This window comes from Amblyraja radiata, chromosome 17, assembly GCF_010909765.2.
Source record: "Amblyraja radiata isolate CabotCenter1 chromosome 17, sAmbRad1.1.pri, whole genome shotgun sequence".
NCBI classification, from domain to species: Eukaryota; Metazoa; Chordata; class Chondrichthyes; order Rajiformes; family Rajidae; genus Amblyraja; species Amblyraja radiata.
This window is the reverse complement of record NC_045972.1, coordinates 48,371,741-48,390,682: the sequence shown is the minus strand read 5'-3', so window position 1 is coordinate 48,390,682 and position 18,942 is coordinate 48,371,741. Positions and strand designations below refer to the sequence as shown.

General features: G+C 42.7%; 2 protein-coding genes across 5 annotated transcripts in view; one reads left to right on the top strand and one right to left on the bottom strand.

The window, feature by feature from the left end:
• ankrd27 (ankyrin repeat domain 27) overlaps window positions 1-12,956 on the bottom strand; it is a 58,053-nt gene extending 45,097 nt beyond the window's left edge. For 3 of the 4 annotated variants that reach the window (XR_004414553.1, XM_033036438.1, XM_033036440.1), the window contains exons 1-8: window positions 12,761-12,956; window positions 6,663-6,793; window positions 5,097-5,216; window positions 4,630-4,786; window positions 3,034-3,188; window positions 498-557; window positions 325-378; window positions 150-215 (exon numbers count right to left, since the gene is read on the bottom strand). Coding sequence is in view for 3 of the 4 variants with exons in the window: in XM_033036438.1 (XP_032892329.1) it covers window positions 150-215; window positions 325-378; window positions 498-557; window positions 3,034-3,188; window positions 4,630-4,786; window positions 5,097-5,216; window positions 6,663-6,770 (720 nt within the window). In the remaining variant the exon portion in view is untranslated. The remainder of the gene's footprint in view (window positions 1-149; window positions 216-324; window positions 379-497; window positions 558-3,033; window positions 3,189-4,629; window positions 4,787-5,096; window positions 5,217-6,662; window positions 6,794-12,760) is intronic. The other variant, XM_033036439.1, reaches the window with a different exon arrangement.
• A 434-nt stretch (window positions 12,957-13,390) lies between these two features.
• Window positions 13,391-14,780, top strand: LOC116982890 (regulator of G protein signaling 9 binding protein). Its single transcript, XM_033036437.1, has one exon. It carries the CDS (start codon window positions 13,781-13,783, stop codon window positions 14,498-14,500), a length of 720 nt encoding a protein of 239 aa, XP_032892328.1. The 5' UTR covers window positions 13,391-13,780; the 3' UTR covers window positions 14,501-14,780.
• Window positions 14,781-18,942: the final 4,162 nt, after the last annotated feature.

Here is an 18,942-nt window from a genome sequence, read left to right as displayed (position 1 = left end):
ATGCATTCAATGCAGATTGGCCACATAAAAGTTATAACAATAATTTAAAAGCCTAGGTTTTAAAATTGGATTCATTAAGATCACAACATGTTTAACACATAATTCTACATATAAAATGCAAGAATGTTGAAAAAAGAAATAGGTTATACCGGACCGGCCTCGATAGTTCCCACACTCATAAAAATCTGATCATGGATACCATGTAGTACATACATCTGCAGAAGTAATGATGAAAGTAATGCAGGATTAATTATAATCTCACGATTGGGCGATCAACAAATGTGAAAATTGGATCTCAATGTGAGTTTAAGAACATTTACATACCTCAACGGCTTGTTTCAGCAAGGCCATTTGCACCTCCTGCTTTATCAAGATTTTCTTTTTCCACCAAAGAGGGAAAGAAAAAGTTACTGATGAGCAGTTTAAACCACATACATACTCACTTTAACCATTGCAATTCAATATTAAGACTGCAAGAAAACTGATTAATAACTCACCAATCTTGAGTCTCTCAGAAGATTCTGAAGGCATTTTGTATAGAGTGCATTTACTTCATCCTGTTTTATTTTAAAATAAAATTCATTTCCATGAGCTTTTAAGTTAAATTTACAGTCCAATTCACACACCACTACGACTAACTGGGCTTCACGTTAGGTATCTTGCAACAATGCTGGGGGAATTTAACAGATGTAGGATGTTCAGTTTTGTCCTCGACATCCAAATGGTATTTAGTTCAGATGCACTTTTCTTCTGGGCCTGTACCATTCAACATTTCTTTCAACTTGCAGCAGAGGCATTATAATGTTTTTATGTTAATGTTACTCAACAAGTCTTATCCCATTTCAAAAATGAATGGAGAACTTGTCACTGCCTTTAACCCTTGTAAAAACTTAATTGATTTCTGCAATAATGATAAAACTGAAAGATGCAGGTTTTGCAATGCATTTGGCCAATTTAGACCAGGAACTTGGAAAGGCTGATCAAATACTTTCGTTCAGACCGAAAGGTCTGAATGACAATAAAGGATCTATCTATGTATCTATCTAAATACTTTGAGTTAAGAATATACTTGCAATGAATTACAGATTAATTACAACAACATCCACATTAAAATGAGGGCTATCTAAATATCTATTTCCAGACGTGATCCTTTTCTGATGATTAACACCAAAACCCCACTTATTTTTTCTTAAGAAAAGCACTTCACAAACATGATCAATCATTTTGAAATCTAGATCAATAAACTACAAGACGCTGCATGTGTGAAGCTAAAGGGATAGTCGCCGTTTTGGACAGAGACTGTCCAACTGGACAGAAACGTCAACGCATTTGTCTCCAAGGATGCTGCTTAACCCGCCATGGTCTTGCACAAGTTTATTTGTTCCAGTGTGGAGCAGACTGGACATTTTGAAACCTATCCTTGTATCACTGCTGGAGATATTGTAGCCACATAGTCACGTGCATTTTTTTTAAAAGAGGGATAACTTTATATTTAACTCATTGCTTCCAGCCACAGGATGAAACACATGCCAAAGAATATAATGAGATTAAATTATAAGGAATAACAGAATGAAGTAATTGAAGGGTGTAATCTAATCTAAGATTTGAATGACATGCTTCAATAAAACTTTACTTCCATGATCCGTCATCTTAACCCCTAAATTAGATTATAATTGTAGAGACATAAAAACATGGCATTAAGCCACAATTTAGAAATCTGCTCTCAATTATAACTGTCAAGTCTCAGAGCGTATAGGCCTACTAATACACAGTAGCAGCTGAGGCACAAGGTTTGATAGCACAGTTTTAGTTTCCTTGAAAGAATCTTTGAACAATGAGCGGACATAAACAGAGCCTTTTAACTAATATTTTATATAACATTCCTATTACTTTTCTGAATGTCTGAATATTCTAACAAACTTTAACAGATATACTGTGGAAAGTATCCTGACTGGTAGCATCATGGTTTGGTAAGGCAATTCCAAGGAATACAAGAGTCTGCAGAGAGTGGTGGACCCAGCCCGTCCATCACATGCACAGTGTTCACCTCCATCGACAGCATCTACAAAAGGCACTTCCTAGGATCGCAGCATTCATCATCGAGGATTGCCACCATCCAGGCCATGCCCACATCTCACTGCCATCGGATAGGAGATACAGATGCTTGAAATCCCGTAAGGTCTGAATGACAATAAAGGTAATTCTAATTCTAATTCTAATTCATATCATCACGTTGAGGTATGTGCCAACAACCATCAAGTCCTGGAATCAACCTGCAAGCTAGGATTCTACCTCTACAACGGAACAGTACCATTCACCTCTGGCACCACCGTCCACAATTTTTGTTTTCCACTAATTTCTTTGGTTTTCCACTAATTTCCTGATTCTCTTTCAGAATGTTGTGTATGATTTATGTACATTTCATTTTTGTGTCTGAGTTCATATGCCTGTGATGCTGCTGCAAGTGTAATTTCCCACTGTATCTCACTGTACTCATGGATGCATTGTTAGAGAAAAATATTTTTCACACAGAGTGGTGATTCTCTGGAACTCTCTGCCACAGAAGGTAGTTGAGGCCAGTTCATTGGCTATATTTAAGAGGGAGTTAGATGTGGCCCTTGTGGATAAAGGGATCAGGGGGTATGGAGAGAAGGCAGGTACAGGATACCGAGTTGGATGATCAGCCATGATCATACTGAATGGCGGTGCAGGCTCGAAGGGCCGAATGGCCTACTCCTGCACCTATTTTCTATGTTTCTATGCAACGACTTGCTCAACTTGGATGTCTGTAAAGAATTTGAGGCATTACTAAAGGAGCATGAGATGAGATATTGATAACAAGAATATTATTTTGGATAATGTACTATTTGGATGCTGGATGGCAATTGTATTGAAATTAATACAAATAATTTGAAAGAGTTAAAACTGTGCACCAGAAATGCAACTGATTCATTGCTAAACTGTTACAGTGCAATTGCAAATCAGCTTAGGCCCATGTTATCAAATAAATGACAAATTAAAAATGTTACTAACTATATGATGCCGGAGACTTTTCATTTCAAGCTCTGTAAATGAGTTCCGGAAAGCACCAATGTACTTATCCACTTTGAATAACTGCCCACCCAAAAATTCTTTGGCATCTTCAAAGTTTTTTAGGCAGTAGGAATCGAAAGATGAAGGGTTTTCTTCTGGAAAAAAAGATTAGAACAGGGATGGTCATATAAAATCTGCCAAACATACAGAAGAACACAGCATCATACAATAATTGATACTGAATCATGATCAGGATACGCCATAGATAAACTGAGCAGTCATGGTGTGATCGTGTTCCATTAACATACATCTAATGATTACTTGGTATTTTCAGCTGAATGATCTGCCTATATATGTAGATGTGGACAGTAAGCCAACATCACAAGCACCCCGCTTATCTAATCATCTTTACTTCCCACTCAGCCCAACTTACCAGACACTCACTTCTATCTAGCAGTCTTCTTTTCCGAATTTAAGTTCAAACTCACACATACCCATTTCTGCTAGCAGTATGCTTTGCATTCCATTCAGACTCAATATATTCTCTCCCTGCCAGCTCTGCATCCAACACGAGTTTACGGTGTTTTCTCCTCCCACATTAAAGTGAATCTAGTTGCCATGAGAAGGATTGTACTTAATGTCCCGCGGGGCAAGCAATGAATAGTGTTGGAAGTACAAAGTGCCAGATACTTGTGCTGCATCCATTGCCGGGGACTGAAGTGTGGGATGCATGCATTACAAGAGTCCAAATCGGAATCATAGGTGACTTAACAGCCAAACCCATCATCCAGAGTATGAGCAAGTTGCAGCGGGAACTAAGGGTGAGAACGTGGGTGGCTGCATTGACAAATTTGCCAGTTGCCAACTGCCATGGAGCGTGAGTGAAGTCTGAAGCTAGTCCATCTCTTCCCTGCAAGGCTGCAGGAAATGAAAAGCAAACCACTCATGTTTTGATAAGCTGACACTTGTCATGGAAGGATTGGCAGCTGTATGTCATTGCAGGCTTGATTTAATTGACTGCGCAAAGGAAAAAAATGTGCATAATGTGGATTGCAAGATCATTTCCGTACACAGTGCGAGATGTCGTGAAGATATAAAGCCTACAGAGTGACGTAATGTGCAAGTCCCCTTCTCATATCTATTGTACAATCTTATTCAAAATAAGTATTTTCCAAGATTTCCTGTCGAGGACTAGAGGACACAAGTACAAGGTGAAGGAGAAAAGATTTAATAGGAATCCAAGGGGTAACATTTTCACACAAAGGGTGGTGGGTGTGTGGAACAAGCTGCCAGAGAAGGTCATTGAGGCTGTGACTATCCCATTGTTTAAGAAACCGTTAGACAGGTACATGGATAGGGCAGGTTTGGTGGGATATGGACCAAGCGCAGGCAGGTGGGACTAGTCTAGCTGGGACATGTTGGCCGGTGTGGGTAAATTGGCCCTGTTTCCACACTGTATCACTCTGTGATTCTATGACTCTCTAACTATAATCCTTATGAAAATTACTATAAATGTTCAGTATATGCACATGATGTTTCTATTGTTGCAAAGATAGACTGGAGTAGCAGTTAAAATACAAAATTGTATTTACTGACCTGGATAGGATTTCTTTTCCAATGGTCGGGCAATACATAGTACACTGAAACTTTCTTCTTTCACGTTGTAGAAAGTTTCTTCAAAAAGGACAGGTATTGTACATGTTGAGTTAAAACCAACACCGAGGTTAATTAGGTTTCCTCTGATTGTTACTTCCTGCAATTACAAATGGTTTCGAGCGAAGGAAAAAGAACATTTAAATTGGAAACTAAGAGCCGGAATTTCTGCAAAAAATCTCCAATATTTGTATGCAACATTATAACATAATTACTATTACTCAATTTCATTATCCTTAAATGAAATGTGCAGCTAAAGAAGACATTTTCTTTCCCCGGTTTTTATTGTAATTAGTATTTCTGTAGGTGAGAGAAATAAAGGTGTAGCAAATTTTAAAATATCCTAGCAGATTTTGTAAACTAAAATTATAGATTGGAAAAACGTTCAATATTTTAAATGCACCACTTACTTTTCCATTTAACGTCTTGTAAGCACTACCAGCTTCGTCGACAGGATGCAGGACGTAAGACTCAAAGTGGGCCGCAGCAAGGCTGCCTCGTGACAAGCTAGCTTTACATGGCACCAGCACCTACAGTCAGATGAAAAGTAACAGTCAACATAGAACAAGAGGGTCTTAATAGCCAAGGACAAACAAAATGAGGTCCTTACAGAGCATAAATTACAAGACAATCTTATTAGAAACATGCATCTGATACAGCATATAAACTGGTAAAACAAAAGATCTTAAATAATGTGATTTTTTTCACAATCCTTGTCTTTCCATTACTGAATTATTTTATCTCGTCATAGAATGCGATCTCAGCCACAAGTGGGCTGTTTTTATCTCCTCATTTGACAAATATTAAACCATATGGATAAATTTCCAAGTGAAAGTAAGCTATTAAAAAAGACAACAAGAACATTATAAGTGGTCGCAGAGTCATACCGCACGGAAACTGGCTCGTCTGCCCAACGTGCCCATGTCAACCAAGATGTCTCATCTACACTAGTCCCACCTGCCTGCATGTGACCCATATCCTACTAAACGTTCCTATCCATGTAGGTGTCCAAATGTTGTTATAGTGCCTGCCTCAACTACCTCCTTCGGCAGATCATTCCATATACCCACCACTGTGTGAAAAAGTTGACTCTCGGGTTCTTATTAACTCTTTCCATTTTTACCTTAAATCTACATCCTCTGATTCCCATATTCTGGGTAAAAGGCTGTGCATTCACCCTATCTGTTCACCTCATGATCTTATACACCTCTAAGATCACGCCTCAGCCTCCTGCACTCCAAAGAAAGAAGTCCTAACCAGCCCAACCTCTCCTTGTAGCTCTGGTCCTGCCAACATGCTCGTAAATTCTAGAACTAGGGGCCACAGTTTAAGAATAAGGAGTAAGCCATTTAGAACGGAGACGAGGAAACACTTTTTCTCACAGAGAGTTGTGAGTCTGTGGAATTCTCTGCCTGAGAGGGCGGTGGAGGCAGGTTCTCTGGATGCTTTCAAGAGAGAGCTAGATAGGGCTCTTAAAAATAGCAGAGTCAAGGGATATGGGGAAGAAGGCAGGAACGGGGTACTGATTGGGGATGATCAGCCATGATCACATTGAATGGCGGTGCAGGCTCGAAGGGCCGAATGGCCGACTCCTGAGCCTATTGTCTATTGTACATCTTCTTTACACTTTCCAGCTTAATCATAATAATCACTTTATTAGCCAAGTATGTACGAGGAATTTCATTTGCCATAGTCATACCAATAAAAAGCATAACAACATCCTTTCTATAGCAGGGAGCCCAGGCTGGTCCTACTTTCCTTGACATAGCTTGACAATATTGAAATAATTCCCAACATAACAAGGAACTTCAAATACTGGTTTACTGAAAAAGACAGTGCTGGAGTAAGTAACTCAGCAGGTCAAACAGCATCTTTGGAGAACGTGGATAGATGACTTTGTGTCCGGACCCTTCTTTCAATCTGCACGCAAAAACATCTCTTCAAATTTCCTTCTGAAAATGTAACAGAATACTCACAATCCCGTGTAGTTCCGCTACACGGTTGGAGGCATTTGGCTTCTGCTTCTGAAGAGCTAAATAGAAAGGATTTCTCGAAATATCTTCATCATACATAGCCATGGGCATCAGGCGCTGTGCACTAATTTCAACTGTGCAAGAAATGTAAAAGTTGAATATTAATACAACAGTTACAACTATTGTGGCATTATAACAATAATAAAAAATGTTTTACAAATTAAAAATGGCAAATATTGAGTTTAATTAAATAACATCAATAGGGACAATGAAGAAGCAAAGAAAGCTGCCAGTCCCATGAGGCTGTGCAGGAATGCGCAGTGATGTGCCCAAAACATCAAGCAGCATTTAGACAAGGAGCAGTAACGAATGCAACACGTCTTATGACCACAGCAAGTTCTATTTCTATTCCCAGATTTCAGCAATATTTTGCCTTTTCATTCACCAGTCTCATTCTCCAAGCTAAATTCCCTTGAGTAACAAAGGATAAATTTGAATTTGGGGTGCATTTCATATTCATAAATCATAGTATCTTAATACTGCAATGTATCATTTTGGAATTCATTCCAGTAACCTCACACCTCCAGGGACCCAGGTTGGATCCTAACTTTGGGTGCAATATGTGGTTTTCACATACTATCTGCAAAAACTTGGGTTTTTGACGGATGCTCCGTTTTCCTCCCACACCCGAAAGCTGTGCAGGTGACTGAACAGACCCTTTAGTGTAACATAGAGCTGTGCAGGTGAGTAAATTGCCCTTTAGTGTAACATAGAAAATAGTTGTAGGAGGAGGCCATTCGGCCCTTCGAGCCAGCACTGCCATTCATTGTGATCATGGCTGATCGTCCCCAATCAATAACTCGTGCCTGCCTTCTCCCCATATCCCTTGATTCCACTAGCCCCTAGAGCTCTATCTAACTCTCTCTTAAATCCATCCAGTGATTTGGCCTCCACTGCCCTCTGTGGCAGGGAATTCCACAAATTCACAACTCTCTGGGTGAAAAAGTTTTTTCTCACCTCAGTCTTAAATGGCCTCCCCTTTATTCTAAGACTGTGGCCCCTGGTTAGTGACTCGTCCAACATTGGGACCATTTTTCCTGCATCTAGCTTGTCCAGTCCTTTTATAATTTTATATGTTTCTATGATCGCCCCCCTCATCCTTATAAACTCCAGTGAATACAAGCCTAGTCTTTTCAATCTTTCCTCATATGACAGTCCCTCCATCCCAGGGATCAATCTCGTAAACCTACACTGCACTGCCTCAATCACAAGGATGTCCTTCCTCAAATTAGGAGACCAAAACTGTACTCAATACTCCAGATGTGGTCATACCAGACTCCTATACAACTGCAGAAGAACCTCTCTACTCCTATATTGAAATCCTCTTGTTATGAAGGCCAACATTCCATTAGTTTTCTTCACTGCCTGCTGTACCTGCACGGCAACTTTCAGTGATGGTGTACAAGGACACCCAGGTCTCGCTGTACCTCCCCCTTACCTAACCTAACCCCATTGAGATAATAATCTGTCTTCCCTCGCAAGGGTCTGAATTCCATCCCTCACCAGCAGAGCTACCCCCCCCCCCCCCCTCCTCTGCCCACCTGCCTGTCCTTTCTATAGGATGTATAACCCTGAATATTAAGTTCCCATGCCCGAACCTCCTGCAGCCACGTCTCAGTAATCCCCACAATGTCATATCTACCAACCTCTAACTGAGCCTTAAGGACATCTACTTTACTTCTTATACTTCGCGCATTCATATACAATATTTTTATTTCCTTACGCATCTCACCATTCACATCGATCCCTATTACACTTGGCCATACTCTCCTATCCCTTTGTGAGCTTTCTTTCCCTTTAATTGTGGGGTCATTAACTATCCCTTTACTCCCTTTCCCTTTAACTCCGTCCTTGACTATCCCATTTGACACTCCCCCCCTCCTCCTTATTTAGTTTAAAACCAACTGTGTAGTAGTGGCAGACCTGCCTGCCAGAATGCCGGTCCCCCACCTGTTAAGGTGCAATCCGTCCCTTTTGTACGGTTCCCCCTTACTCCAAAACAGATCCCAGTGGTCTAAGAATCTAAATCCCTGCCCCCTGCACCAGGTCCTCAGCCACACATTCAGGTCCTGTATCTCCCTGTTCCTGCTCTCGCCAGCACGAGGAACTGGAAGCAAACTGGAGATAACCACCCTGGAGGTCCTGTAAGTGGTAAACATTAATGAGGAAGTTTTGTCAGCCTCTGAGAAAGAATAGGTTGCTGGGCAACATGGCTAAAAGGATGGGGGGGGGGGGGGGATTGGATTCATGGAATCACTTTGATGGGAGCCGGCATAGACACTATGGGCCAAGGATTGTCAAGGAAGACTCTCTCTAACTTCTACAGGTGCACAGTCGAGAGCATGCTGACCGGTTGCATCGTGGCTTGGTTCGGCAATTTGAGCGCCCTGGAAAGGAAAAGACTACAAAAAGTAGTAAACACTGCCCAGTCCATCATCGGCTCTGACCTTCCTTCCATCGAGGGGATTTATCGCAGTCGCTGCCTCAAAAAGGCTGGCAGTATCATCAAAGACCCACACCATCCTGGCCACACACTCATCTCCCTGCTACCTTCAGGTAGAAGGTACAGGAGCCTGAAGACTGCAACAACCAGGTTCAGGAATAGTTACTTCCCCTCAGCCATCAGGCTATTAAACCTGGCTCGGACAAAACTCTGATTATTACCAACCACTTTCTGTTATTTGCACTATCAGTTTATTTATTCATGTGTGTATATATTTATATCATGGTATATGGACACATTTATCTGTTTTGTAGTAAATGCCTACTATTTTCTGTGTGCTTAAGCAAAGCAAGAATTTCATTGTCCTATACAGGGACACATGACAATAAACTCACTTGAACTTGAAATGGCCCCCTTCCGCGTTGTAACAAGGAAGTGATATGAAGCAGCCAACCAAGAAATAAATTATTTGAGTATTTTATAAGTATGAAAGGATGTGTAAAGTTGAACAATACACTTTGGGGCAATTGCTTTCACTTTTGTGCAATGTAACTAAACCAACTCCAAAAGGAAACTTTAGCACTTTTCCTAACACATTGTATAATCTAAAATTATTCTGAAGGAAGATTGGAGGATGATTGACAAAAAAAAAAAATCAAAAAGTTATACGTTAATAAGCTTCCTCCTCCTCCTCCTCCTCCTCAACATCAACACAGGTGCACCTCAGGGCTATGTGTCAGCGGCATCTTTAATTTTACCGACAATACCACGATCATTGGAAGAATAACAGGTAACAACGAGTTATAGTACAGAAGGGAGATTGACAATCTGATGGAGTAGTGCCAGAACAACAATCCTGCTCTTGATATTTACAAGGCCAAGTAGCTGATTGGTGACTTCAGGAAATGAAAGATGAGGGATTATGCCCCTGTCTTCATTAACGGGATAGTGGTGGAGTCAATAGCTTTGTTGATATGTCCTTGGCCCAGCACATTGAATCAATGACAAAAAAACACACCAATGCCTCTACTTCCTCATAAGTTAGAGGAGTTTGACCATGTCGCCGCATGACTGGTTCAGTAATTCAATCACGTTTTGTATTTCCGCTGACTAGAGAGCATGCAACAAAAGCTTTTCATTGTACCTCGGTACACATGATAATAAACAAAACTGAAGCACTCAAGGATGTGGAAGGCCGCAGTTAATGGTAGACAGCATGTTCCAAGATGGGTACTAACATCCTCACCATTGACGTGATCTACCGGAAGTGTTGTCTCAAGGTGGCAGCTGATACCAAAGCCCGACACAACTCTGACCACGCTCTCTTCTCTCTGCTACCATTGGAAAAAAGGTACAGGAGCCAGAGAACTGTTACCTCCAGGTTCAAAACTGCATCTTCCCATCAATAATCAAGTTATTTAACCACCCTGCACAACCTTAACCACAACCTTACCAAAACACCACAATGGATTTTGCATTACAATGGTGGCTCAGGCAGCATTGAATGGTTGTACCAATGTTTTCAAGAGAGAGTTAGATTTAGCTCTTAGGGCTAAGGGAATCAAAGGATATTGGGAAAAAGACAGAACGGGGTACTGATTTTGGATAAATCAGCCATGATCATATAGAATGGAGATGCTGGCTCCAAGGGCCGAATGGCCTACTTCTGCACCTATTTTCTATGTTTCTGTCTATGTTTCTATGTCTGGTTTACTTAGAATAACTGATAATTTACTGTACATTTATTTGTTGTTGTTGCTGCGTTTAATGCTCCTGTAAAGTTGCAGTGAGTTAGACATCAAAACAACAATGCGTACTGCGAAATATCCTCAATATTCAACGTTCTCAGTTGCGGTTGTTATTTGCACGTTTTGCTTTGTAACATTCAATAGAATGAAAATACTCTGAACAATTAGATTAATGTATAATAAATAACTTCAGAGTATTCAAAAGATGGTCCTGAAAGTGTGATTTGTAATTTTCTTGCAATTTACCAAAAATGTATTTGAATTCAAGCAAGAATTAACCTTTCAATGTTCCCAAAACAGAATATCCCGTTGTCTCTATCAAACGCTTCAAGTGAGCAGGCAGGTAAGATAAGCTGGTAGATAACCGGTTAAAGGTAATCATGCCTAAACAGAGCACATCACAAACTCAATTGATTTGGGTAATTTAACATAGATTCCTATGCTGTGACTAGTGGCATTGTTATTGTATTCTGTACATCATTAATAAAATATCCCCCAAAAAGTTTGTGTTCATCTCACAAAACACATTGTAAGGGTCCCGACCCAAAACATAATCTGTCAATATTCTCCAGAGATGCTGCCTTACCTGCTAAGTTACTCTAGCATTGTGTGTGTGAAGCAAGAAGCAGTCAGAAAACCAGATAAATAAAATTGAGAAATTAAATAGCAGGAACAGGAAAATTCCATGAACTGAATGCTAGTATTCCACAAAACAGTAATTCAATTTGCACGTAGTTTCTCCAGTGTTGAACTGACCATATTGTGAACACCAAATGCAGTACACTAGATTGGAACAAATACAAATGAATTGCTGCTCCACTTGAAAGGATTGTTCAGTACCTGGATGGTGGGAGGGATAAAAGGAAAGTTGTTGCATCTCTTCAGTTGGTTTGGGTCTTGTTAAAGGACGGTGCATTGCAAATTGTCTCTCAATCTTTATTTGTTTAATCTAACTGCCACAAGTTACCTGGGGCTTATGTATTTCTTAGTCTGAGATCTGAAGACAAATGGTTCAACTTGTGACAAAAACTATTTATATTTATTCCCCCAAAGCTGTCAGAACAGAATACATTTGGAAATTACATGAGGAAGTTTAAAATTGAAACAGCAAGTAGTGTGAACTGGAATGTGATTCGAAACAACCTGCCAGCCTCTGTCTGGTGGTGATGTTGGTGGAGGAACAAATAGACTGGCTCTTCCCCAAATGGCAACACGGGATCTTTCGAATCCAATAGAAGAAGTAGAAAGGTCAACAATTTAAAATCAATTAAATAGCACTTCCAAACGGTGCAACGCTGCCTTGGTCTTAACAACATTGTGTTTCAATCGCGGAAGTAGGGGATGTGGGTTCAAACTCTTGATTTCGATAATAGCTAAGACCGGCATCCCAGAAGCAGATTTTAGAATGTCTACTTTTAATGTGCTATTTTCTGTAACATAAGCGACAGAAAACGTGTTTCTTAATATCTACTCATGTTCCGTCCTCAATAAACTCAGCAGCTTGTTTTGATGTCATATGATCTCTTTCCTCACTAGCTGCAAACTGGAAAACGGTGACGGTTAATAACTCCAGTCAATATAATCAGCTAATAATGAGCAGCTAAGTGCCATTACAGGCCTGGTCATTTTCTTAAACAACGCGGGGCCGCTTCAGCTCAAGTGTCCGGTGTAAACATTGAGGGGACAGGCAGACCTTCCCTCAAAACACAGGCTGACACAGCAGCAGCAGCACAAACCCGCATATAAACACAACATAACCCGCACTGTGTGGAGGCGCCGCCGTCCCGTCCCGTCCACAGGCCCGGCCCCCCGTGACCGTGACCCAGACCCACACGGAGCGGAGCACTTACCGAGCGGCCGCACTCTGCGCCATCTCCGGAGTCTCCGTGTCTCTCACTCCCCCTGTCTGTCTCTCTCACTCGCGTCTAACTTTCCGCCGCTGCTCCGTGACTGACGGCGGAAACGGTGCTGCCATCTCCGTGATTGACTGTTCCATTACCCACTCACATCTCCTCCATGCGGAGCTCCGTCCCTCGCCCACTGGCGCCCCCGTGGGGCGGAGCTCCGAGCTGCGGCCCTCGCCCACTGGCGCCCCCGTGGGGCGGAGCTCCGAGCTGCGGCTCTCGCCCACAGGCGCCCCCGTGGGGCGGAGCTCCGAGCTGCGGCCGTCGCCCACTGGCGCCCCCGTGGGGCGGAGCTCCGAGCTGCGGCCGTCGCCCACTGGCGCCCCCGTGGGGCGGAGCTCCGAGCTGCGGCTCTCGCCCACTGGCGATCCGTGGGGCGGAGCTCCGAGCTGCGGCCGTCGCCCACTGGCGCCCCCGTGGGGCGGAGCTCCGAGCTGCGGCCCTCACTCACTGGCGCCCCCGTGGTGCGGAGCTCCGAGCTGCGGCCCTCGCCCACTGGCGCCCCCGTGGGGCGGAGCTCCGAGCTGCGGCTCTCGCCCACTGGCGATCCGTGGGGCGGAGCTCCATGGCAAAATTTCACTTCCCGGTTGAGGCAGCACGTGACACGGCGCTTCTATTTAATGTGGCGACTCAAGGCGCTGAAGCTATGCATTGGCTCAGGCAGGAATTCATTGTCTAATGCAGGAACCAGTGGGCTTGCTTATTATACGCAGCTATTTGTTTAAAATCAATGCATTGAAATTATCCTTGCGAGCTCCGGTAAAATAACTTGGAAAGCTAATTTTAAATGGTTAAAAGCCAAGAAAAATCATGATAAATCAGGATTCGGCCGAATGGTTGGTTATGGTAAGATTATTGGATCTAGTGGGATAATTACGCAAGTTGCGTATTTCTTTATTATTAAAACGTTCGACTAATAAGCGATAACGAAGACGCATCTGAAAGGATGGTGGCTGGGTTATAAATATGGTGAAGGATGAATGTAAAACGCTTTTGAATGCTCTGAACAAAGTGTCCGCTTGCTATCGACATTTGGTTACGTGTGCTGGTGGGACATCGGACTCGCAAAATCTACGGGAAGAGTTAAAGAAAACCAGGCGAAAAGCACAGGTATTAGCAGTTGCTAACAAAAACAAGCTAACAACTATTTTAAAGGACAAAAGTATCAGTAAAGATGATCGAGCCGAATTCGAGCGGCTGTGGGTACTATTTTCGACGTGTATGGAGGTCTTGGAGATCGACATGAGAAGGGCTTTGGAACTGGGGCAAGAGTTCCCATTGAGTGCCCCCACGAAACGCCTGATTCAGACGGGGGTGGTTGGCGGCACATCTGCGGTAGCCGCCCGTGCTATGAATATTCAGAATATGAAATACGAAGAGGGGAACAACATAGACACTGCTGATCTGAACGATTTGGAACAAGAGATCAATGAAGTCGGGGAAATGATATACGAAATGGACATGAAAGTGAACGTCCTTCAGTGGACCGTAGAAGCAAAGCAAGGCCCCGGCTCCGAGCTGAAGTCTGCTGTCACTGCTGGCGCTTCGTCCCTTGCTGTGGTGTGCGCCAACGGTGGGCGCAACGAGAAACTATGTGACACCAACAAGGTTTTTGCTGGAACGATGTTCAGCGCTGTATTAATAATTGCCATTGTTCTAACTGTGTTTATTGTAAAATTTGCTTAACACTTCAATTTCCTCGTTGTTGCGAAGAAATGATTTGACCCTTCCGTCTATGCGAGGTAGTGTTGGTTGTTATGTTACAGTAGTAGTACAACGTAAATATTCAGGTACTTCAACTGAAATGTACAATGGCAATGTTTTAAATTAATGTTCAGTAGAAAACCACATGTTCTCGCTGTACCCGCCATTAATCGTTATTGTATTAATACCTTAATTTTTGATAGATTGGACAACTGCGAAATGTTACGCCCTCATTTCTTCAACTAAAAGTGAGATGTCTTTCTGTCGCTGTCACTCGCTTGCTCTGTACTTTGGGAGCGTGGTGAATGTGAACATGGGTTGCACTTGTTGCAGCGGTTAGATCAGAAACGGGTTGTTTAAGAAGGAACTGCAGATGCTGGAAAATCGAAGGTACACAAAAAAGATCAGAAACGGGTCCGTGTTGTAGTCGGAGACAAACCTAATGGTACTGTTGTGGTAACACAACTTTCGTGGAGGCTATATTCAAGCTTAAATTAAGCCGATACAGTCCTTTTGTGTTGAGTGGAACGCTTTCTGCTTTTAAAAGTTCATCTGGAATTTCCATTGGAGAGAGAATAATGGTGGAGACCTAAATAATCGAGCGAGGAAATCCACAGAATGGATGGCTCTATGTGCTAGGACATGGTTAGGAACATAACAGTACAGCCCACAATGTCGGTGCCCAATATGATTCCAAACTAATCCCTCTGCCTGCACAAAATGCAAAATGGTAACTCAAATTTCGCTGTACCTAATTCGTACATGTGATAATTAAATTGAATCTTGAATCTCTCCACGTCCACAGCGTGACATCGTCGCATCATGACGTCCTGAATCGGACTGATGAAGGCAAGCCCATCATTCGCCTTTTTTTTATCACCCTATCTACTGGTGTTGCCACCTCCAGGAACCTATGGACACCAACATCCCTCTGTACATCAATAATGTTAAGTATCCAGAATAATGAGTTGGCGCAGCTGCCGAGTGGCTGCCTTACAGCGCTTGCAGCACCGGTTCGATCCTGACTACGGGTGCTGTCAGTACGGAGTTTGTACGTTCTCCCCGTGACCTGCGTAGGTTTTTTCCCGTGATCTTCGGTTTCCTCCCACACTCCAAAGACGCACAGGTTTGTAGGTTAATTGGCTTGGTGTATGTGTAAATTGTCCCTAGTGTGTGTAGGATGATGTTAATGTGCGGGGGTCGCTGGTCGACGTGGACCCGGTGGGCCGAAGGGCAATGTGTCACTAAACTAAAAAAATAACAAGTTATAGGAGTAGAATTAGGCCAATCGGCCCATCGAGTCTATTCTGCCATTCAATCATGGCTGATCTCTGCCTCCTAATCCCATTTTCCTGCCTTCTCTCCATAATCGTGTTCTAATCAAGAATTTGTCTATCTCTGCCTTAAACACCCACTAACTTGGCCTCTACAGCCCTCTGCGGCAATGAATTCCACACACCTCTGACCAAAGATGTTCCTCCTCACCTCCTTTCTAAAAGAGCACCCTTTAATTCTGAGGCTACGACCCTTGGTCCTAGACTCTCCCACAAGTGGAAGCACCCTTTCCACATCCACTCTATCTATGCATTTCACTATTCTGTAAGTTTCCATGACCCCTGCCACTAACTGTATACTTCCCCCTTACATATGACCTCCCAAGGTGCAACATCTCACACTTGCTCAAACTAAACTCCAACTGTCATTTCTGCACCCATATCTTTATCTTTTAAATTCTAGTCCATACTGCCTGTGTAATATTGAATAAATATTAATTCATTTGTATATCTCCCACAATCATTTTATCAATGAAATAAGACTAATTTAGTAAACTGCTAACCATCCAGCATCTCGAGCATGTTAACTGACAGGGTGAATAGTTGACAAACACTTTTTTCATAAAATCCTTGACACCTTATCCTTTCCATCTTCAACAAACCACCTTCTGAGCGGACTGCAAATCTATGTGTCTTTCATACAATTCCGTACATCCTTTACATCTAATCACATATTAGGTGGCTATCTGAAACCAATGAACTCAGTTTCAAACCCTTTCAGATAGCCACCATACTAATTCTACTCTTGCATGTCTAACTAAATAAATATAACCATTTCTTACTTTGCTTTCTCTTGTGTATACCCAATCATTACCAGACTAATCACCTTACCTTAAGGTATCTCTGCCCCATTCCTACTTAATTAAACGCTGCTTTAAGGCATCATCCAAATAGGCTTCCGTGTGCATTGACCATCAATTGTACATCCATCACTTTTGATTTCTACCGCTGGAAACATAGTTCACGACTTTGGTCTTTGATCTGTCCTTCACAATTGGTATCTACCTCTTCACCAAGCTGCGCTAAAAGCTCTAGATTTTTTTAATTAATCCACATCCCCTCACTTTCCCTTTTTACTCCTTAATGAAGGTCTTCCTAGCAGACCTTTACTAACATTTGGTGTAAATTGTTTCTGCTTGAGATTTTGAAAATGGTCTGAGCCCCTATGAACTTTCCTTAATGTAAAGGCTAATAAATAGTGTAACTTGGCATGATAGACGTTTTACGTGTCCCTGTCCATTAATGCAGCTGAGCAGCTTTAACCTCGACAGATCAACGTTCATTATGTAAAATGCAAGCCCCGCCAAAATCTTGGATTAGAACATTACAAAAAGGTCCTCAATACGATTAAAAGCCAACATTTCAATTCAGGACTCTGAATAACATCCCCGCCTCATAAGCAATGTAGCCTGCCGTTTCCATCTGCTCACACACGTTAAGCTCCTGCTCAGGCCCCTGTTGATCTTGTAAACGCTGTGGTGTGTGTCCAGATGACGTTCACTTGGACACTGGATGACCCGCACTGGAGTCAGCACCTACCGTAGTGCTCTAATTAGAGAATTGGTATTAGTGTGACTGCGCCCCATCTGAATAAATACATTATATTCACGTTAAGATTTCCACTGTCTCACAACATCGCATCTCTTCCTACACGTGTAACACGACAGGTGCCTTAAGGAACGGATGAAACCTGCAAGCCTTTAATGCCGGTAAATGGCAGGGCTTAATATTAACCCCCGATTTACTCAGAACTCCCTTTCATAATTCCACAAAGCCTATTTAAAAGTGACACTTAAAATACAAATTATGTTTTTGGCTATAATGATGTTAAGAATAGCTGTGCGGAATGAACATGTCAACATTAAGTTAAACTGGACGTTTGAGGTGCGAAGGTACGAGGTGCGCATTTGTACCGAATTGGATTTCGCGAATTAAAGCGGATCATTCATCACTGGAACTACCTGACATTTAGCTAAAACCAATCATGCCGAGAAGTGTATGACCGAATACTATATGTGGTGAAAGTCCGATTTAAAAATAACATCCTCTTGTCACATATAGAAGGCATCGGCTTTGGAGGGAACGGCAAAATCTTCCTTGGATAGATCCTGAATCGCGAGCAATAATTTCTCGTGTAGGAAGAAACTAGATGCTGGTTTGAACCGAATATAGACACAAAAAGCTGGAGTATCTCAGCAGGACCGGCAGCATCTCTGGAGTAATGGGTAACGTTTCGGGTAGAGACACTTCTTCAGATTTGTCACAGACGAAGGCCCCACAGGCATTAAATGATTTAAAATTAGTGAGACCAGACGTGGTCACATTAGTTGAACAGAAAGAGCCATGAAAGTCTGGGAATTATTAGCGTGGCTCTTTACTCATTGGGTCATCGCATTCAGTCCGCTGTGACGACCCCAAGGTTCCTGTTACAAGCAGAGTGCCGGGGTATTACAGGCGCAGAGTGCCGGGGTATTACAGGCGCAGAGTGCTGGGGTATTACAGGCGCAGAGTGCCGGGGTATTACAGGCGCAGAGTGCCGGGGTATTACAGGCGCAGAGTGCCGGGGTATTACAGGCGCAGAGTGCCGGGGTATTACAGGCACAGAGTGCCGGGGTATTACAGGCGCAGAGTGCCGGGGTATTACAGGCGCAGAGTGCCGGGGTATTACAGGCACAGTGCGTTGGTGTATTAGACATGGTTCTGCATGGTAGGCTGCTCAGGAAAGTTAGATCGCATGGGTTCCAAGGAGAGATAGCTAAATTGTTAGAAAATTGGCTGATCGAAGGAAGCAGAGGGTGATGGTGGAAGGTTGCTTCTCGGACTGGAGGCCTGTGACTAGTTGTGTGCCTCACGGTTGGGTGCAGGGCCCGTTACTGTTTGTCATCTACATCAATGATTTGGATGAGAACATGCAAGGCAAGCAAATTTGCGTGTGATACAAAAATGGGTGGTTTTGCAGATAGTGAGGATGCCTGTGAAAGATTGCAGCAGGATCTCTTGATCAATTGGCCTGGTGGGCTGAGGAATGGTTGATGGAATTTAATACCGAGAAATGTGAGGTGTCAAGTCTAAAATGGGCAGGACCCACAC